The 21,065-nt window shown below is 43.1% G+C and overlaps 1 protein-coding gene across 1 annotated transcript in view; it reads right to left on the reverse strand.

The window, feature by feature from the left end:
* LOC106871536 (exportin-6) overlaps positions 1–20,854 on the reverse strand; it is a 34,507-nt gene extending 13,653 nt beyond the window's left edge. The window contains exons 1-13 of the mRNA XM_089345179.1: positions 20,409–20,854; positions 13,744–13,834; positions 12,586–12,698; positions 11,234–11,431; positions 10,415–10,574; positions 9,219–9,356; positions 7,415–8,192; positions 6,516–6,642; positions 5,480–5,589; positions 4,184–4,292; positions 2,925–3,017; positions 1,838–2,070; positions 268–360 (exon numbers count right to left, since the gene is read on the reverse strand). Coding sequence (XP_089201305.1) covers positions 268–360; positions 1,838–2,070; positions 2,925–3,017; positions 4,184–4,292; positions 5,480–5,589; positions 6,516–6,642; positions 7,415–8,192; positions 9,219–9,356; positions 10,415–10,574; positions 11,234–11,431; positions 12,586–12,698; positions 13,744–13,834; positions 20,409–20,411 — 2,246 coding nt within the window. The 5' untranslated portion in view covers positions 20,412–20,854. The remainder of the gene's footprint in view (positions 1–267; positions 361–1,837; positions 2,071–2,924; positions 3,018–4,183; positions 4,293–5,479; positions 5,590–6,515; positions 6,643–7,414; positions 8,193–9,218; positions 9,357–10,414; positions 10,575–11,233; positions 11,432–12,585; positions 12,699–13,743; positions 13,835–20,408) is intronic.
* Positions 20,855–21,065: the final 211 nt, after the last annotated feature.

Consider the following 21,065-nt stretch of genomic DNA (forward strand, 5'->3'; position numbering starts at 1 on the left):
CCATGTGGTTGAGAAGCAAGCTTCTCACATACAGAGCCAAATCTGGTAGCAATTGTTATGATAAAGCCAACAGTAGAAGCAATAGCAGCAGCGGTGTAACAGCGGTGCTGCAGCGATGATAGTAACAGCAGATACTTCCCAACATATACAAAAGGAAGGAAGGGGGAGTGGGAGGGAAAGGGGGAGTAGAAAGGAAAGAAGGGAGAAAGGAAAGAAGGGAGAAAGGAAAGCGGTGAAACAAATAAATAAATAAAAAAAACAACTTACACCTCTATAAAATCTGGTTGAAGGACAGTTTGTGCTATGGAGCTGACCTCATAGAGTTTGGCGGAGCCACTGTACGCTACGCAATGTACCAGGCTGAAATAATGAAAGAAAGAGGAGATATATGTAAATCCATGACATATATATAGATGTATGTATGTATGTATGTATGTATATATATATATATATATATATATATATATATATATATATATATATATATATATATATATATATATATATATATTGGAAGGTTTGGAGGTGATGTACAGAAATTATATAGAAAAAAAAACAAACAAAAAAAAACACACTCACACACACTCTCTCTCTCTCACTTTTCCTCACCCGCTCTTACTATCCTATACATCTCTCTCTCCACCCCTACACACTCAATAAAACTATATAAAGAGACCCTCCGCAAGGTCTTCTCAAAACAATTTGAAAATCCTACACGATTAGGTGAAAAGCGCTTTATTTAATATGTGACATTAATAAAAATCTGTAAATGTACAAGCATCCAGATTTCTGAGTACCTTAATTTTTTTCTCGCCCGAAACGTCATACACTCTCTCTTTCCTTTCCTGAGCGTCCAATAATACTATCCATATCACGTCCTCACTTTGTTGTCTTTTTGTTTTTTTGTTATTGTTTTTTTGAACTATATATATATATATATATATATGTATGTAATACAAATAATATATGAGTATATGCATATATACGTACATGTATGTACATACCTACATCTACATGTATATATAGATGCATATCTGGGTACAGGACGTTGCAAAACTAAGCATGGACAAAATGATAAACAGAGCTCAGAAAACACACAGGCCACATAGAGAACATTTCCTTCATCAGCTGCCACCATTCTAAAACTAAGCGTTTCGAAGAGTTAGGGCAGGACGCATTGTTAGAATGGCTCTTCCCACGGACCACAAATTAAATTTAAATTAGGTTTGTTACGTGGAGGAATGTAGTGGCGGACAGAAAACAGGACAGGAAAATGAAACAGTGAAAATAAACAAAAAAGGCTATACGGCCAGACGTGAAAAAAATATGTGTATACTGAATGTTGAAAAGCAACGAACTGGAAGGAAGACGAAGAATGTTTGTGTGAGCTTGGCGATGGCCAAGATAAGAAAGGAAGTAGTAGCCGGACACATGTGACCAGCGAGAGGTAAGGAGAAAGAGTGGTAGAGGGAGAAAAAAGGGGATGAAGTAGAACATAGGTGAGCAACGAGAGACAGGGAGGCAGAGAGAGATATAGTAGTGAAGGGGAGAGACGAAGAACAACGAGAGGGGGAGAAAGATACAAAGATAGATAGAGTCGCGTCAGAAATATAAAGTTAAAACTTAGTCGCAAGGATGACGCGTGCGTTCAATCATGTAATATATATATATATATACACATATGCACAATAAAATGCATCCTGTACACTATGTAAAGTACCTGGTGTTAAAAAGGGCATCCAGTCTTAGAAACCCCTAACGAAAAAATACATCCAGTCAGAAGCCCTTTGGCTATACATCTTCTGGAACCAGACAATAACCCTGCCAAACAACTTACCGTTGTACCAAATTGTCAGCGTCAGTGAAATTCTTAATAAATCTATCCCCGATGAAATGTTCGGCCATCCTCCCTAAAGCCTGCTCCAGGGAAGACAAATCTCGTAGGATACAGTGCAGTCTTCGGCACTCGTTCTCTGCTGTGATGGTCAGCTTGCGGCCGTGGGCCCCATTCGGCACAACATACTGCTCCAGCCCCAAATACACCTCTGTATATTCTTGGAAGAGGTCATTCTGGAAAAAAAAAAAAAAAACCAATGAAGAAAGACATTGAGGGGCATTTAGAGTGAAATGTGAGTATGGGTACCAAACCCCTAAGAAAATCAGGTACATTGGATTTTGCCAGCTCACAGTCTTAATATTAATAATAATAATAATAATAATAATAATAATAAAGATGGGCTACAGCAAATATTCTGCTTAATACCACAGATTTGCTTGTCAATTGTTAGACCATAACCAGTTGAGCATGTCCCTTGGTGGCTGACGATATGTCAGCCCTGATGCAGTACCAGGCAGTGGCTCTCATGGCTTCTGATCTTAATTGATTGGAAGTGTTATCATGTACATTGTTTTGTTTTGGTATAGAAGATGGGCTACAGCAAATATTCTGCTTAATACCACAGATTTGCTTGTCAGTTGTTTGACCGTAACCAGTTGAGCATGTCCCTTGGTGGCTGACGATATGTGCATCTCTGATCAGGAGCAGAAGTAGTGGGGGAGCATCATAGCCATGCGTTGAGAGGAATTCTTTGGGGTTTGAATAATTCACCTCTGGAAACATGGGTGTTTTGCTCAACAACCTTAAACAAACCTTATTCAGGGACCTTTTGAGTGGGATGGGCTACTCGACCTGAAGAAAATTCAAACTGGGCCCCACCTGCGAGGTCATGCACTGTTTATCTTGATATGAGATCACCATGTCGCACACATATGGTTGTGATGCATGTGCCTGGTGTACCCTTATCAGCCGGGTAGTCATGATGGGTATAATGGGCTTTGTATATTTTACCCCAGTGTCACTTTGATGGCATGCACTGCTCTCTCACTCAATAATGATAATAATAATAATAATAATGTTAACTTACCAAAAGCTGAAAGGTCTCTTGGCTTAAAATCTCTCCAACTTTGGCAATCACTTCAAGGCACTGTCTTAGGTAATGTTGCCATTCCGTCTCTGACTAATGGACAGTGGGGCAAAGAGGTGGTGGTGGTGGTGGTGGTGTGGTGGGTAGTGGGGAGTATTGTTGTTGGAGGTGAATGGAGTGTGATTGGGGAGAGAGAAAGAGGTGGGAGTGGAGGTGTAAGAATGATGAGTATTAGTAGGAGAGGAATTGGTGAGAGGTACAGGAGAGGTGATTGATTAGTAGTTGGATTGAGTGGAGTAGAGGTGAGTGAGTGAAGTAATTGAGTGGAGTTGAGAAAGGGAGTGACATAATTGAGTGGAGAGGGGAAAATGAGAGTGTGAGTGAGTGAGTATTTGAGTGAGGTGAGGAAAGTGAGTGGAGTAGAGATGATTGAAGTATTTGAATGGAGCGAGGGAAGTGAATGGAGTAGAGGTGAGTGAATGAAGTATTTGAGTGGAGTTGAGAAAGTGAGTGAGTGACATAATTGAGTGGAGAGGGGAATGTGAGAGGAGAAGTGAGTGAGTATTTGAGCGGAGTGGGGAAAGTGAGTGGAGTAGAGGTGAGTGAGTGAAGTATTTGAGTGAAGAGACAGGAAATGTTGGAAAGAAAAAAAAACAAAAAAAAACAAAAGAACAATTAGTGGTAAATAAATAATTAGAAACAGGTAAATATATAATTCAGTACAGGTAAATACATAATTTATTACAGGTAGAATAATGAGTCTTCAGATAATTTCATTCTTTTCTTTGTAAAGTTATTTGAATTAGGCGCAAGAGTGGCTGTGTGGTAAGTAGCTTGCTTACCAACCACATGGTTCCGGGTTCAGTCCCACTGCATGGCACCTTGGGCAAGTGCCTTCTACTATAGCCATTTTGAAGTGTTTGAAGGAGGACGTTTGGCGAAAGCAACTGGATCTGTGGAGTGCAAAGAATTGGAAGACCTGCAGGAATATCTACAGTTCCTATCCATCACGTTGCCTCACAAAGCATTGACCGGCCAGATGTGATGGCAGAAGACACTTGTCCAAGGGGCCACACAGTGGGACTGATCCTGAAACCAAGGGGTAACAAAGCAAACCCCTTGACCACAAAAAGCCACACCTGTACCTATCCTTGCCTGTGTGTGTATGCACACAAGAGAGAAGGTTTTATTTTTTGGAGGGGGGGGGGAGAGAAAAATGTCGCCAAAAGCAGGGAGCAAAGTTCTCCTCGTTAACTTACGTCATCGTCAAGAGACTCGTCATCTAACTCCTCCAGCTGGGACTGGTTGTACCGGAACTGTAGCTTTTGTAGAATGTGGGAGACTAGAGACTGCAGGGCTGGTTTGTATCTGCAACGAGAGACAACGGTAATGGTGAAGGTTACAAAGACAACATGGCGGGAGGGGGGGGATTGATGGAATGGGGGGGTTGACGGAGCAAAGCAAATCTTTGGGTAAAGTCAGAGAGAAGGGGATAAACCATGAAAGGGTTAAGACCCCTTTCAATCACAAACGACCATGAGATTGCACCTAGAAAGTTCCCCTCTGAGAGACAAGCCCAGGTAAGGTTGTTTATGGAACGCCAGCAGTCACCCGTGCATCCCAGCCTCCCCTCTCCGTGCCATTATATGTCCATAGGGTAGAGGGTAAAGACCCCTTTCAATCACGAACGACCATGAGATTGCACCTAGAAAGTTCCCCTCTGAGAGACAAGCCCAGGTAAGGTTGTTTATGGAACGCCAGCAGTCACCCGTGCATCCCAGCCTCCCCTCTCCGTGCCATTATATGTCCATAGGGTAGAGGGTAAAGACCCCTTTCAATCATGAATGACCATGAGATTGCACCTAGAGAGTTCCCTTCCAAGGCACAGTCACATATGCATACCAGCCTCCCCTCTCTCTGCCACCTATGTTGTCTGAGGGAAAAGCAAAGACCGATACAACTTGGCGCCAGAGAAGTTGCAACTCATTTTTGCCAGCTGAGTGAACTGGAGCAACGTGAAATAAAGTGTCTTGCTCAAGAACACAACACACAGCCAGTCCAGGAATCGAACTCACAACAGCACAATTGTGAGTCCGATGCTCTAACCACTGAGACATATACAATTACTATAAATACATTATGAACAGAAACAGCTTTAGATTAAAATAACCATTTTAGTGGACCATATTTAACCTTTCGGCATTTAAGTCAGCTGTATTTGGCCCAGATATCCTCCCTGTTTTATGTTCAAATGAACCAGATCTGGCCGCTCATACCTACCCAACAATGTCGTTCTAAAAATAAACTATTCTTTTGGTTAGAGTAGCAACACTGTCAAACTAGCCAGCTGATTTGTCAAACAATTCCCGTGGTGCTTAGTCGCTATGGTTTTGCCTAGTAAAGTGAGGGGGGGGGGGCAGCGAAAACCAAACAACATGGGTACAACATAAGACAAAATCTGAGGTAAAAAAAAATCAACACATTGGATGACATTCAGAGGAGCAAAAAACCCCTAAAGGGCAGAAGGAGTGAGTTATTGAAGGATTAACTCTTACCTGTTGGTGACTTCCTCATGGTCTGAAGTCCTCATCTCACTTTTGGAGTGGAGATAATCCAGGAACACTGTCCAGATATCCAGGCAACTGTAGAAGCCCTCATTGGTCGGCTGAAAATAGGGGAAAACAATTGTAGTAGTAGTAGTAGTATTAATAGTGACCTCAATATCAGCATCATTATACACACCACCATCCTCATCCTTTAGCTTTCAGATTATTCTGTCAAATGTAAAGCTTGTGAAATCGAAATCGTAATTGAACCATATTCGATGACTGGCACCTGTGCCAGTGGAGTACTAACCGCGCCGTCTGAACGTGATCATTGCCAGAGAGGCTGTCTGGCTTCCGTGCTAGTGGCATGTAAATAGCACCATTTGAATGTGATCGTTACCAGCATCGCCTTACTGGCACTTGTGCTGGTGGCACATTAGAAAATCCTTCAAGCGAGGTCATTGCCAGTGCCGCTGGACTGGCTCCTGTGCAGGTGGCACGTAAAAACACCATTCTGAGCATAGCCGTTGCCAGTACTGCCTGATTGGCCCTCGTGCCGGTGGCACATAAAAGCACTCACTACACTCTCGGAGTGGTTGGCGTTAGGAGGGGCATTCAACTGTAGAAACTCTGCCAGATCAGATTGGAGCCTGGTGTTATAAGTGGAGAAACCTGGCTTAGTGGTTAGAGTGTTGCACTTACAATCACAAGATCATAGTTTCAATTCCCAGACGCTATGCACTGTATTCTCGAACAAAACACTTCATTTCACATTGCTCCAGTCCAATGAGCTGTAAACAAGTCACCTTGTGACTGTTTTAACCCTTAAAATGCAATCAATCCCAACTAGTTGGGGCTCACAGTATGGGTTGTACTAACCATCATTTTGATCAGTGAATACCAAAGGGGCTTGCAAGGCATCCGTTCCAGTGATCATCATCAACAGAACAACCTCTCCCACATACAGCACAGTATAGCATGCATGCACACACATGCAGCAAATTAAACTGTATCTGGATACAACATCAACAAAAATTCCACCTACCTGCCTGAAAGTGTACTTAAAAAGAAGGGCAAGAAACTCCAGCACAGGGAATTTGGCATTTGATTCGAAGCGCCTCAGATGAATACTGACAAAGAGTCGCAGGAAATCGGTGAATTTCTCTACATAGCTGCGTGGGGGGAAACAGAAAGGAAGGTTACATCATCATCATCAGCGGCAGCAACAATATTATAATTAAAGAGACAAAGAAAAGGGTTTCTAAACAGGTGTTAATACTGCTTTGTTGCTAATATATATTTTTTAATAAAGTCACTGGCTAATTGTGACACCAGAGCCTCTTCTGGAACTGCTATTCTGTATATCGCTAGAGGGGAGATGAATCACTGTTGCCTCTAGTGGTCAAGTGTAGATCTTTGGACAACACCAAGGAAGGTCGAAATCTTGTGATCTGGTGGTCTCAGCGCTGGAGGTGATGAGGATTTATCTCCCCTCTAGTGATATAAACAAGAACGCATTTGCACCAAAGGACAATATGAGTGTTTCTCTCATGGTATTTACCAAAGTATAATCTGTTCTAACAGAACATCCACATTTAAGTGAGGATAAATATTAACCCCTCAGTATTAATACTGCTTCTGTTGCTAATGAACATATTTTTTAACAAGCTCACTAACTAATCACAACACTAGCACCTATTCTGAACCTGTTATCAGTCTAGCGACCATCATTGACAAGGCCAAGAGAGGTCAAAATCTCATGATCTGGTGGTCTCAGTGCTGGAAATAGTGGGGACTTATCTCCTCACTAACAATATATAAACAAAAGTACATTTTGCATCAAAGGACAATATGAGTGTTTCTCTCGTGGTATCTACCACAGTATAGCCTGTTCTAACAGAACATCCACATTATATTTATTTTTCAAACTTAAAACATACATACCATTCATCGAGGTCAGCTAGTTTGTTGCCGCTGGTATTGAGGGTACTTTCTTTGGTAAGGCGCTGCAGCAAGAAGAATGTCTGCTGGAACATCTGTAGCAGGAAATCCTCAAATTCCTGAGGAACGCAGTTCTTCGACAGTAGCTCGTTGATGCAGTTCATCGCCAACACACCCAGGGACTGAGTGTTGGCCGGCGCCACAACAGCCACGCCACCAGCTCCTCCACCACCATTGCTGGGGCAAGCCGCAGCAGCACCAGCGGCAGCGGTAGAGGCGGAAACAGGGGTGTTAGCAATGGCACCGCCAGTAACAGATGCCGCATTAGCCGAGGTGGACGTGGCAGAGCCACCACCAACGCCACCACCACTTCTACCTCTGCTGCTGCTGTTGTTGTTGTTGCCGCCGCCCATTCGCTCCCCTCTGGTGGCAGTGGAGCCGGGGACTCCACTGCCACCCGCCGTCGCGCCGGTGGTGTTCACACCACCCCCGCCGGTTATGAGGACGCCACCACCGCTGCCACCACCACTCCGGTGATGGAGGTGGTGGTGGTGATAGCTAGAGCGGACCTCGCAGCCAAACGCTGCGAAGTGGAAGATGGTACTGAGGAGGTTGGGCGTGATGGTGTTGGAGAGCGGCACCCACGTGAAGTAGTGGGCCAGGCACTCGAGGGAGAGTTCGCAGAGCAGTGACGAAGACATGTCCAGAGGGGGGAGGGCCTCCAGTTGTAGGCTGCGGTTGCCACTCGACGGGGATTTGAACATGTTACTCAGCAGACTGTCTGGAGAAAGGTTGTGGAGTAGGAGGAGAAGGAGGAAGTGGTAGATGGGAAGGTACGGTAGTGTATAGTAGTAGCAAAGGGGTCGGTGAAGCATTTGAGGAAATATGGTGTGAAGCAAGGAGGATGGGGGGAGGGAGAGGAAAGAAGTAGGTGAGTAGTGGGAGAAGAAAAGGAGAACCGGGAGAGGAGCAGGTAGAGGAAAAGAAAAAGAAAAAAAGAAACAAAAGCGAGAATTTAGAGTGTAACACATTAGCATCATCAAATAATAGCAACAAACAACAGCAACAATAACAAATCATTTACAAATAAAATTTTTTAAAAAGTAATCAAAAATAAACAATACCTCCACCTCCGCCTTTGCAAAGGCAGAGGTATTGTTTTCAGTCACGTTTGTTTGTCCATGGACAAGACATCTCAAGAACTGCTGGATGGATTTGGATAAAACTTTCAGGGATGGTTGGCGTCGTGACTGGCACAAACTGATTAGATTTTGGGATCGATCTGGTACTGGACAAGGATTCTGGATTATTTGTCCTGTCTTTTTTACTTAATTTTTGAGAGTGGTCGGGTTCATTTTGAGTATTCTCGTTTGTGAGTTTATATTAGATATTCTCATTCTAAAAACCATCTCTGACTAATCGTTGAGAGGACGTTGGTGTTGCCTTGGCGGAGGTTTGCACTCTCTGAGTGCTCTTGTTTGTTAACGAAATGATTTATGATAATCAACCAATTTTTTCATTTGTGACAGCTTAACTGAATCTTGTACTTTGCCATAATGGTAAAAGAACGATAGCTTAGGGATAAATTGGTGCAGTCTTCTGATTTGCCAGTTCCTGTCAAACCATCTGATCCATGCCAGCATAGAAAACGGATGTTAAATGATGATAATCTGTGTGTGTGTGTGTGGGTGTAACAATATAGCTATCTGTGCATGGTTGTATATGCAACAGTTTTATGTATCTGTAAGGGTGGATGTATGCAAATCTGTATGTGCCCGTGTGTATGTGTATAGAAAATCACACAAACCTGATTGCAAAGGAGAGGAAGAGAACAACATCAGGGATGAACCTCGTTGCCGCGTCCCTGAGTCTCCCTGGGTCGGTGACGGTGGAGGGGTGGCTGCCACCAGGTGCCAATGTTTCTCTAAAACGGACTCAAGAATATCTGAAAGGGAGATTAAAGACAATCGCGGTTTCAGCAATGGCTGGTTCAAATCAGGGCTGTGGTGGAGATTAGAGAAAAAAAGACAAGCAGACTTCACACGGAATTTTGAAGGAAGGTTTTAATTTAGATCACTTTAACCCTTTCGTTACCATATTTCTGCTGAAATACACTTTGTTACACTTAATTTTGAAAATACTGAAGAATTTAGTAAAACCGCTTTGTCATTATTAAGCTGGGGTTTAGAACATAAATTAATAAGGAATTTTGATGGAATTTAAATCACTTTAAAACAGGTAATTTTAGACCTTAGACAAGACACACCACTCAGTCAATCTCAGCTGTAAGACCTTAGACAAGACACACCACTCTACTTGTCCCCTCAGTCAATCTCAGCTGTAAACTTTAGACAAGACACACCACTCTACTTGTCAGTTAATTCAACCTTAGACAAGACACACCATTCTACTTGTCACTTCAGTCAACCTCAGATGTAAACTTTAGACAAGACACACCATTCTACTTGTCCCCTCAGTCAACCACAGCTGTAAACCTTAGACAAGACACACCACTCTACTTGTCCCCTCAGTCAACCACAGCTGTAAACCTTAGACAAGACACACCACTCTACTTGTCACCTCAGTCAGCCTCAGTTGTAAACCTTAGACAAGACACACCACTCTACTGGTCACTTAATTCAACCTTAGACAAGACACACCACTACTTGTCACCACAGCTGTAAACCTTAGACAAGACACACCACTCTACTTGTCACCTCAGTCAGCCTCAGTTGTAAACCTTAGACAAGACACACCACTCTACTGGTCACTTAATTCAACCTTAGACAAGACACACCATTCTAGTTGTCACTTCATTCAACCTCAGCTAATGCAACTCTCTCTCTCTCTTTCTCAACCTGTTACATGCTGGCTGCTCTGCTCGCTCAGGAGCAGGAAGTAAAAGGGGGACACATCCACTCAAGCACCCTTGATACAGAACAACAGGGGCCTCTCCTACCAAGATCTCACCCCACCCATCCAAACAGAGGCAAGCTGACTTACTATTTAATAGGTTTAATACTGTAGGGATCTGTGCCAACAGAAGTCGGTGAAGCTCCTCCTTGCGTGCCATACTCAGGTCTTCCCTTGGTGCCATCAGCTCCTCGGAGGTCATCTTGAGGAGTAACACACCCAGGGTCACCGTTTCGCTGTCCTGTACCAACTAAAAGAAGGGAACACATGAGAATGTGTGTGGTGGTGTGTGGAATAGTGTAGTGTGGTATGGTGTAGAGTGGTATCACATGGTGTTGTATGCTACAGTGTGGAGTGGTGTAATTTGGTGTAGTGTAGTGTTGTATGGAGTGGTGCTGTGCAGTGAAGTGTGAACTGGTATGATGCAGTGTAGAGTGGCACAGTGCAGTGTGATGAAGTGTTGTGGAGTGGTGCGGTGCACTACAGTGAGGAGCAGGGCTGCACAGTGTATAGTGGTGCAGTGGCATGATGCAACACAGAGTGACACAGTGCAGTGTGAAGTGTTGTGGAGTGGTGCAGTGCAGTACAGCAAGGTGCAGGGCTGCACAGTGTAGAGTGGTGCAGTGGCATGGTGCAACAGTGTCACAGTGCAGTGTAGAGTGGTGCAATGGTGCAATATAGTTTGTGCAGCACAGTGCAGTGTGGTATAATACTGCACTGTGCAAAATGGCGTGGTGCAGTGTGGAGTGGTGTTGTGCAGTGCTTTGGTGTCTTTGTGCAGTGCAGAGATGCAGAGTGGCACAGTGTACAGTGTTGCTCAATATGATGGTGATGATGGTGTAGTGGCCCTTTTTTGTTATCAACCGAAAAAAAAAAAAAAAAAAAAAAAGAAGCAGTTTCAAATCTCACCTGAAGGATATTGGTAAAGAAATCTGGGTAGAAATGAGGCCAGTCCGTACGGCCAATGTCCACAACCAGCTTGACCAACTTGTTGCGGATGAAGGACGGCACCTTGTTGTGGTGGGCGTACAGGTACTGGTTGAGGGTCAGCCTGATGTCCATCTTGTCAGCACCACAATAGCCAACCCATTGCTTGTTTATGACATTCTGGAGAAGAAGAAAAGAAAGAAATAAAGATAGAAAGAACCGGCAAACCAAACGCTATTGTAATTATCATTATTATCATTTAACGTCCACTTTATAGGCTTAGGAGTGGCTGTGTGGTAAGTAGCTTGCTTACCAACCACATGGTTCCGGGTTCAGTCCCACTGCGTGGCACCTTGGGCAAGTGTCTTCTACTATAGCCTCGGGCCGACCAAAGCCTTGTGAGCGGATTTGGTAGATGGAAACTGAAAGAAGCCCGTCGTATATATGTGTATATATATGTATGTGTGTGTGTCTGTGTTTGTGCCCCAACATCGCTTGACAACCGATGCTGGTGTGTTTACGTCCTAGGGACTCATGGAAACAATAACCAAGACCTTTGACATTATGGCGTGCTTGAGAAGAAGACCCATCAAGCTGAGCAAAGTTTCTGTTGTGGCAGATACCAGTGTCACACAAATTGGCACCTGTGCCACTGACACGTAAACACACTCCCGTGTCACACAAATGGCTCCTGTGCCAGTGGCACATAAAAATCACCCATTACACTCTCGGAGTGGTTGGCGTTAGGAAGGGCATCCAGCCATAGAAAACCATGCCAAATCAGACTGGAGTCTGGTGCAGCGCCTCAGCTTGCCAGCCCTGGTCAAACTGTCCAACCCATGCCAGCATGGACAATGGACGTTAAGTGATGAGGACGACCCTGAAAGAACAAAATGGTAAGTTTGACCTCAGCAGGATTTGAACTCAAAATGCAAGGTAATTAAGTATGAGTTCTTCAACTGAATGAAGCTATAAACACAAGGGATCACATCTGACCCACTTGGAGTTCTACCAATCCATCATCATCATCACCATCATCATCATCATCGGAATCTCAAGCTATAAGATGAAGCATAATTAATCCAAAACAATGTGAATAAATTAGCATTACATTTGACAGAGTAATCTGAACGCTAGACGGTTAAATAAAGTACCCCAAATATTAGAAACGCTATCGGTACAATTTCTCTTGATTTGATATCCAACTCTTTCATTATTCTCAATTTGTCATTCCTTTAAGATATTAAAGTGAGAGGGACAGGATAGGGATAGGAGGCGGTTAGCTGCTATTTCTAGGAGTGCTAGATAGGTAGGTAGGGTTGATGTATACTTACCTCCAGTACAGTCAAACAGAACATGATGACATATTCATTCTGTGTATTTGCCATGTAAAACAGACAATGTTTCCAGGAGTCCTGTGTCTGGCTGAAAAGGTTTAGCAATTCCTCTGCAAAGAAACAAATGGGTTTTAACAGTATATACATACATGAATATAAACATATATATACATACATAAATATACATATATAAACAGGTGTGGCTGTGTGGTAAGAAGCTTGGTTCCCAACCACATAGTTCCAGGTTCAGTCCCACTGCATGGCACCTTGGGCAAGTGTCTTCTACTATAGCTTCGGACTGACCAAAGCTTCATGAGCAGATTTGGTAGACGGAAGCACATGCCAATGTCACCAGCACCCTTCTACATGCACATACACATGCATGCGCACCTTCGTTTTGGGATCACCACTACTTTATTATCTCCCCTTCTTCCTAGCTCTCCTGTAATACCCATCTGTCTGGCATTCGCCTTGATAAATCGCTAGCCACTACACCTTTTTCTATTTCTCTCCCTGTTTATTTCTGTGTTCCTTTCTGTCGAAGAGCGTAGGCTCGAAACATAAAAGACTCTCATTTCCCGAGCGTTAAACTAATACATCTGTTTGCTGTTTACACACCCGCCTTCGTCTTTTGTTTTTTTGTAAATTCCCACTATCATCATCGTCGTTTAACGTCCGCTTTCCATACTAGCATGGGTTGGACGATTTGACTCAGGACTGGTGAAACCGGATGGCAACACCAGGCTCCAATCTGATTTGGCAGAGTTTCTACAGCTGGATGCCCTTCCTAACACCAACCACTCAGAGAGTGTAGTGGGTGCTTTTACGTGCCACCGGCACGAAGGCCAGTCAGACGGTACTGGCAACGGCCATGCTCAAAATGGTGTATTTTATGTGCCACCCGCACAAGAGCCAATCCAGGGGCACTGGCAACGATGTCGCTCGAAAGTCCTTACACGTGTCGTAGGCACAAGTGCCAGAAAGGCATCGCTGGGCACGCACAGAGAAATACAAACATATAGACACACATATACACACACACAGAAGCAGATACAAGCACAAACATAGGCACACACACGCACAAAGGCAAAACGCTCACAACTACACACATGCTACAATACAAAGTCGTATAAGAGGAATATGATGCTGACATACCAATTTCTCGTTTCCTGCTGTTCGTGGTGGCCACCGCAAAGAACTCGGTCATCAGGGCCTCCAGGCCTCGTAGAGATGCTTCATCAGAAGACTAGAGAGAGAGAGAGAGAGAAAAGTCAAACGGTCAGTGTACAAGAGTCATCTTTAAAAATATAGGAACTGCATGGGTTGAAGAGAGGACTGCATTTGGGTCCTTATCTTTCAACGAGAACGAGACAATTCTGTCCAGCATTTTGGACACTCAGCCTGTTTTGGCAAGAGTACTTTTTGGCACTGGAGGGAAACACACACACACACACATACAAGTTGAGAGAAGGAGAAAGATGTTAGAATTTCTTAATTGAACATGATTGACTGATTAATACAACACTTTCTTCTTTCCTTTGTATGCATAAAGGGAAATATGCCTAAAGACATGAGCAGAGAGATAGAGGGAAGAAGAGAAGCAGAGGGAGAGAGAAGAGTGAGAGGGGGAGGGAGAGAGAAGCAGAGAAAGAGAGAGAGAAGCAGAAAGAGTGAAATAGAGAGAAGCAGAGAGAGAGAGAGAGAGAGAGAGAGAAAGAGAGAGAGGGAAAGAGAGAGAGAGAGATGTATATATCTCTTAATTTTTTTTACTTGTTTCAGTCATTAGACTGTGGCCACGCTGGGGCACCAGCTTGAAGAATTTCCACCAAACAAATCAATGCCAGTACTTATAGATGTTTTGGATCTAGTTTGGATTCTTTGCCATCAAATTTGATTGCAAAGGATTCAAATTTGATGGCAAAGAATTCAAATTTGATTGCAAAGAAACGGAAACTGAAAGAAGCCCGTCGTATGAGTGGTAATTTCGAAACTAGTTCGTGTTTTAATAATGCTTTATTTTGGTAATTTTAAATGTCTTGCCCACTTACGCTTTGGTAGATGGAAACTGAAAGAAGATGGAAACTGAAAGAAGATGTGGTCTATTTCTAGCACATTAAATGTCCACTTTAGTGGTCAACATTATATATAAAAATATTATATATATATATATATATATATATATATATATAGTAAAAGGTATATATATGTATACTATTTTACTCTTTTACTTGTTTCAGTCATTTGACTGCGGCCATGCTGGAGCACCGCCTTTTAGTCGAGCAAATCGACCCCAGGACTTATTCTTTGGATGCCTAGTACTTATTTGATCGGTCTCTTTTGCTGAACCGCTAAGTTACGGGGACGTAAACACACCAGCATCGGTTGTCAAGCGATGCTGGGGGACACACACACACACACATACATACACATATATACGACGGGCTTCTTTCAGTTTCCGTCTACCAAATCCACTCACAAGGCTTTGGTCGGCCCGAGGCTATAGTAGAAGGCACTTGCCCAAGGTGCCACGCAGTGGGACTGAACCCGGAACCATGTGGTTGGTAAGCAAGCTAGTTACCACACAGCCACTCCTGCGCCTTTACATACATGCAATATACGTACTGCAATTAACCACCCGTTTAAGAATCTACCACAATCAATGAAAACCAGCATGATATAAAACATGTAATGATATATTTCTCCTAATTTCCTCTTTCATGTAGCACACCTCTTTCACAGATGCAACACAGGACAGCTCGCTCGGAGGAAAGGGACGCTTTGGAGTGGCTTCCTGTAGCCTTGTCAAGCAGCGTAATATCCTAAACACATACGTAAATGCTAACGCAGTATATGTGCATGTGTGTGTATATGTATATATATATATATATATATATATATATATATAAATATATATAAATATAAATATATATATATATATGTTTGTATAAGGGCATTACTATACATAAATGCCTCACGCTAGGAGGGACTCTAAAAGTTTGACTTTAGAGTCCCTCTTAACGTGAGGCATTTATGTGTAGTAATGCCCTTATATAAATAAATATATTTATAGGGAATAATACACACATATAATATACATATGTACAATAATACACAAATATACACACATATATACGACGGGCTTCTTTCAGTTACCGTCTACCAAATCCACTCAGAAGGCTTTGGTCGGCCCAAGGCTATAGTAGAAGACGCTTGCCTAAGATGCCACGCAGTGGGACTGAACCCGGAACCATGTGGTTGGTAAGCAAGCTACTTACCACACAACCACTCCTGCATGTATGTATGTATTTATGTGTGTGCATATGAACGTATGTATATATTTGTGTGTATGTATATGTTTGTGTGTATGTATGGATGTATGAGTTTGTGTGTATGCGTTTGTGTATGTGTATGTGCTTGCTTGTGTGTTTATGTGTGCATATGCAGGAGTTTATGTATGTGTATGCGTGTATGTGTATGCGTGTATGTGTTTGTGTCCGTATCTATTTATGTGTATATATGTATGTTTGTGTGTGAATGTGTGTGTATGTTTGCCTGTGTTTACGAGTGTATGTAGCTTCTGTTATCTAGGTGACCAAGTTAGTAGCGGAGCAGGGTACTACTATAGCGTAGCTGTGAGAATAAGATTAGGCTGGGCAAAGTTCAGAGAACTCCTACCTCTGCTAGCAATGAAGGGCCTCTCCCTCAGAGTGAAAAGCAGATTGTATGATGCCTGTGTGCGAATATCTATGTTACACAACAGTTTAACATGGGCTATGACAGCCAAGGAAATTCATAGGCTGGAAAGAAATGAAGCCAGTATGCTTTGCTGGATGTGCAACATCAATGTGCCTGTTCAACAGAGTGTAAGTATCTTGAGAGAAAAGCTCGGCATAAGAGGAATCAGATGTGGTGTGCAAGAGAGACGACGGCACTGGTATGGTCATGTGATGCGTATGAATGCGGACAGCTGTGTAAAGAAGTGCTGGTCTATAACTGTGGAGGGAACTTGTGGTAGAGGTAGACCCAGGAAGACATGGGATGAAGTGGTGAAGCATGATCCTCGAATGTTGGGCCTCACAGAGGCAATGACTAGTGACGGAGACCTTTGGCGTTATGCTGCGCTTGAGAAGACCAGTCAAGCCAAGTGAAATCTAATCATAGCTGATGTTGATGTAACTGGCACCCATGCCAGTGGCACGTAAAGAGCACTGTTGGAGCATTGGGCCTTACAGAGGCAAAGTGGCCGAGTCCCTTTTGAGTGTTGGGCCTCACGGAACAAAGTGGCTGAGTTCCTTTCAAGTGTTGGGCCTCATGGAGGTGAAAGTATCTGAGTTCCTTTGAATCGTTGGGCCTCACGGAAGCAAAGTGGCTGAGTTCTTTCGAGTGTTGGGCCTCACAGAGGCAACGACAGACCTTTGGCATTATGTTGCGCTTGAAAAGAAGCCCCATCAAGCTGAGCAAAATCCCAGTCATATTTCTTTACTGCCCACAAGGGGCTACACACAGAGGGGACAAACAAGGACAGACAAAGGGATTAAGTCAATTACATCGACCGCAGTGCGTAACTGGTACTTATTTAATCGACCCCGAAAGGATGAAAGGCAAAGTTGACCTCGGCAGAATTTGAACTCAGAACGTAGTGGCAGACGAAATACTACTAATCACAGTCATGGCAGATACTGGTGTCACACAAATGGCCCCTTTTGTTGGGCTTGCTTGTCTGCTCCTCTGCTCATTAACCTCTTTCCCCTGACTTGGTGCTCATTCAGGGTGTCCCTCCATGTTGGCTGGTCAGCTGCAAGGCTCTCCCAAGACTCTATGTTGATAACAAGGGCCTTCAAATCTCTTTATAAAGCATCCCTGTATCACAGCTGAGGTTGGCCAGTGGCTCTTCTTCCAGACGCCAGCTCCCCATAGAGAACGTTCTCTGGGATGCGGACATCCTTCATGCAGTGGACGCATCCTAGCCAGCGCAGTCTGCACTGCCAAAACAGGGTGAACATGCTGGGAAGGCCTGCATAATTCAGGACCTCAGCGTTGAGCAGCCTGTATTACCAGGATATACACCCAGGATGTATTGTAGGCTTCTCAGATAGAAAACAGATATTAACTCTCTAACATTCAGACTGTTCTATCAAATATAATCCTTATTTATCCACATTGTTTTAAATTAATCCTGCATTATCTCATAGCTTTGAGATTTCAATGATGTGATTGTATATTTTAAGAATGGCACTGTAGGGCAGATGTGAGAGACCAGATTTGACTATTTTGAGGTAGCCATGTATCTCCTCTCCAGCAAGAAACCTGTTCCTGTCCCTTCTATCGTACTTTAACCTCTCAACACCTAACACAAAGCCACCCACCCTTATATAATGTGAGGTATCCATGTATCTCCTCACCAGCAAGAAACCTGTTCCTGTCCCTTCTATCATACTTTAACCTCTCAACACCTAACACAAAGCCACCCACCCTTATATAATGTGAGGTATCCATGTATCTCCTCTCCAGCAAGAAACCTGTTCCTGTCCCTTCTATCATACTTTAACCTCTCAACACCTAACACAAAGCCACCCACCCTTATATAATGTGAGGTATCCATGTATCTCCTCTCCAGCAAGAAACCTGTTCCTGTCCCTTCTATCATACTTTAACCTCTCAACACCTAACACAAAGCCACCCACCCTTATATAATGAGAGGTAGCCACGTATCTCCTCTCCAGCAAGACGTATGTGCCTGTCCGTTTCTATCATGTCTGGCACAAAGCTACCGCCCTCAATACCACATAAAAAACATCCAATACACTTTGTAAAATAGTTTGCATTGGGAAGGGCATCCAGCCGAGCTGTAGAAAGCAGACAGGAAAGCTTGATGCAGTCCTCAGGCTCACCAGCTCCTGCCAAGCCAACAGATATTAAATAATGCCCTCTACCCTCTCAAAGGTTCTTTTGTCTTGCAAGTTATAGTTGACCTTGCCAGTGCAGGTACCAGGTAAAAAGCATCCAGTCCACACTGTAAAGTGGCTGGCATTTGGAAGGGCATATATCTGTAAAAACCACGCCAAAACTGACCTCGCCTGTACTGGTGCCACGTAAAAAGCACTCCAATACACTGGCTCCCGTGCAGGTGGCACGTAAAAAACACCTTTTTGAGCGTGGCCGTTGCCAGTACTGTGTGACTGGCCCTCGTGTTGGTGGCACGTAAAAGCACCCACTACACTCTCGGAGTGGTCGGCGTTAGGAAGGGCATCCAGCTGTAGAAACTCTGCCAGATCAGATTGGAGCCTGGTGCAGCCATCTGGTTCACCAGTCCTTGGTTAAATCGTCCAACCCACGCCAGCATGGAAAGCGGATGTTAAACGATGATGATATATATATATATATATATATATATCGTTGCCAGTACCGCCTGACTGGCCTTCGTGCTGGTGGCACGTAAAAGCACCCACTACACTATCGGAGTGGTTGGCATTAGGAAGGGCATCCAGCTGTAGAAACTCTGCCAGATCAGATTGGAGCCTGGTGCAGCCATCTGGTTTCACCAGTGCTCAGTCAAATCGTCCAACCCATGCTAGCATAGAAAGCGGACGTTAAACGATGATGATCTTATTGGTCACATATGCTGACCAAGTTACTTCATCTATGCCTTTTTTTCAGCCATCAATATGCCAAGCCGACCAACCCAGAATCATGTACTTATGTGACTCCCTCATGAGTCTGGCTGAGGTGCCTCTCTACCTTACCTCTTGTACATAGCACACACATCTCCGCTCTAGCACCTCTGTAATCTTTCCAGACTTACCTCATATTGTGTGAATCTATATATAATATACATACTATACAATATGATATATACACGTCATTCATGAAGAAACGACTACATGAAACTGTTCTATATACACAGTATATAATATATATATAAGTACCACTCAATATTGTACCCTACTCGTTTGAGAGGTCAAGTAGACATAAGCTCAACACAGTCTTCTGACTCGTCAGTTCATAATGAACTGTCCAACCCATGCCAGCGTGGAAAAGGTGACGTTAAATGATGACACACTATGCTATAAACACACACACACACACATATGCATACAATGGATAAAGTACAAAAGCAAATACATAACGTACATTCGATATACACGGACATCTAGACAATCCGGTTTCGATTTCCAGTATGGGTAAGTGAGATCATATATGACACTACATGGTTGGAACAAGTAAAAAAAAGTGTGTTTATATACTTTAGAGGCATTATATACTGAACCTATATTGTGTATATGTGTGTATATATAATAACCGATATATATATTGTGTATATATGAATAACCGATATAATAATATACACACTGTATCCAATCAATATACATACATGCAATATAGATATATATATATGTGTGTGTGTGTGTATGTATATATATATATATATATATATAAACACATATTGTACACAAATTCTACACACCATCCCTGATGGCTAGCTGTCCTCTTCAGCAGAGCGAATACATAACGTACAATATCCAAGACACACACACACATATATAGATACATACATATATATATATATATATATATATACACATATCTATGTATATATGTATTATACATACATACAGACACATAATCCTTATGTAACGTATATACTACATACCAACTCTTTATACAAGATAGATAGATAGACTCCATCCTTAAGGATGTCACAAAGTAATACATAATATATAAATATAATACACACCCGCTCTATACACACACACACATTATATATATATATATATATATATATATATATATATATATATATATATATGTGATATACGTACCATTACGGAAGACAGTCCTCTTGTGACAAAGCCAGTGAAGTTTGTAGATGACGAGTCTGGTGAGAGTTCCTTTTCACTTTATACGTCAACTAAATGCCGTGTAGACACGAAGAACTTCCGGCAAGGGTTCGAACTTAGTACCCAGAACCCAAACGGACGTAATCTGGTAGATCAGGTTGTGTGGGTTCGTTTCGCTGGTTGGGTTGGCTCGTTATTTTGTTCGGTTAAACTTCGGGTTCGGCGGGGCTCAGCCCCCAATATAGATATATGGATATGTATATATATGTGATATATATATATGTGTGTGTGTGTGTGTAAGAAGGCTCAGAGTAAGGTTTCTTTTAAAAAAAAAAAAAGGGGGTAAATTAAGCAATAATAGGAGACTCAGAAGGCCTCCCGCACGACGCCCTTGCGTTCAACGGCATTGTTGCTGTTGCATGATGGGTGACTTCCGGTTGCGGGCGAGCAGAGCTTGCGAGCACGGCGGGCGGGCCGGTTTGGCTGGTTGGGCTGGCTGGTTAGATGACGGACGAGGATGTAAGAGAGTGTGAGGTGGTAGCAGAGATGTTGTATAACTGACTATTAGAGAAGTGGGAAGAGGAGACGACAGTGTGTAGTACGTGTCGTGATTCACAGGCACAAAGCACATTCTCTGTT

Source organism: Octopus bimaculoides, chromosome 29 (assembly GCF_046866305.1).
Source record: "Octopus bimaculoides isolate indiv1 chromosome 29, ASM4686630v1, whole genome shotgun sequence".
In the NCBI taxonomy this organism is placed as follows: Eukaryota; Metazoa; Mollusca; class Cephalopoda; order Octopoda; family Octopodidae; genus Octopus; species Octopus bimaculoides.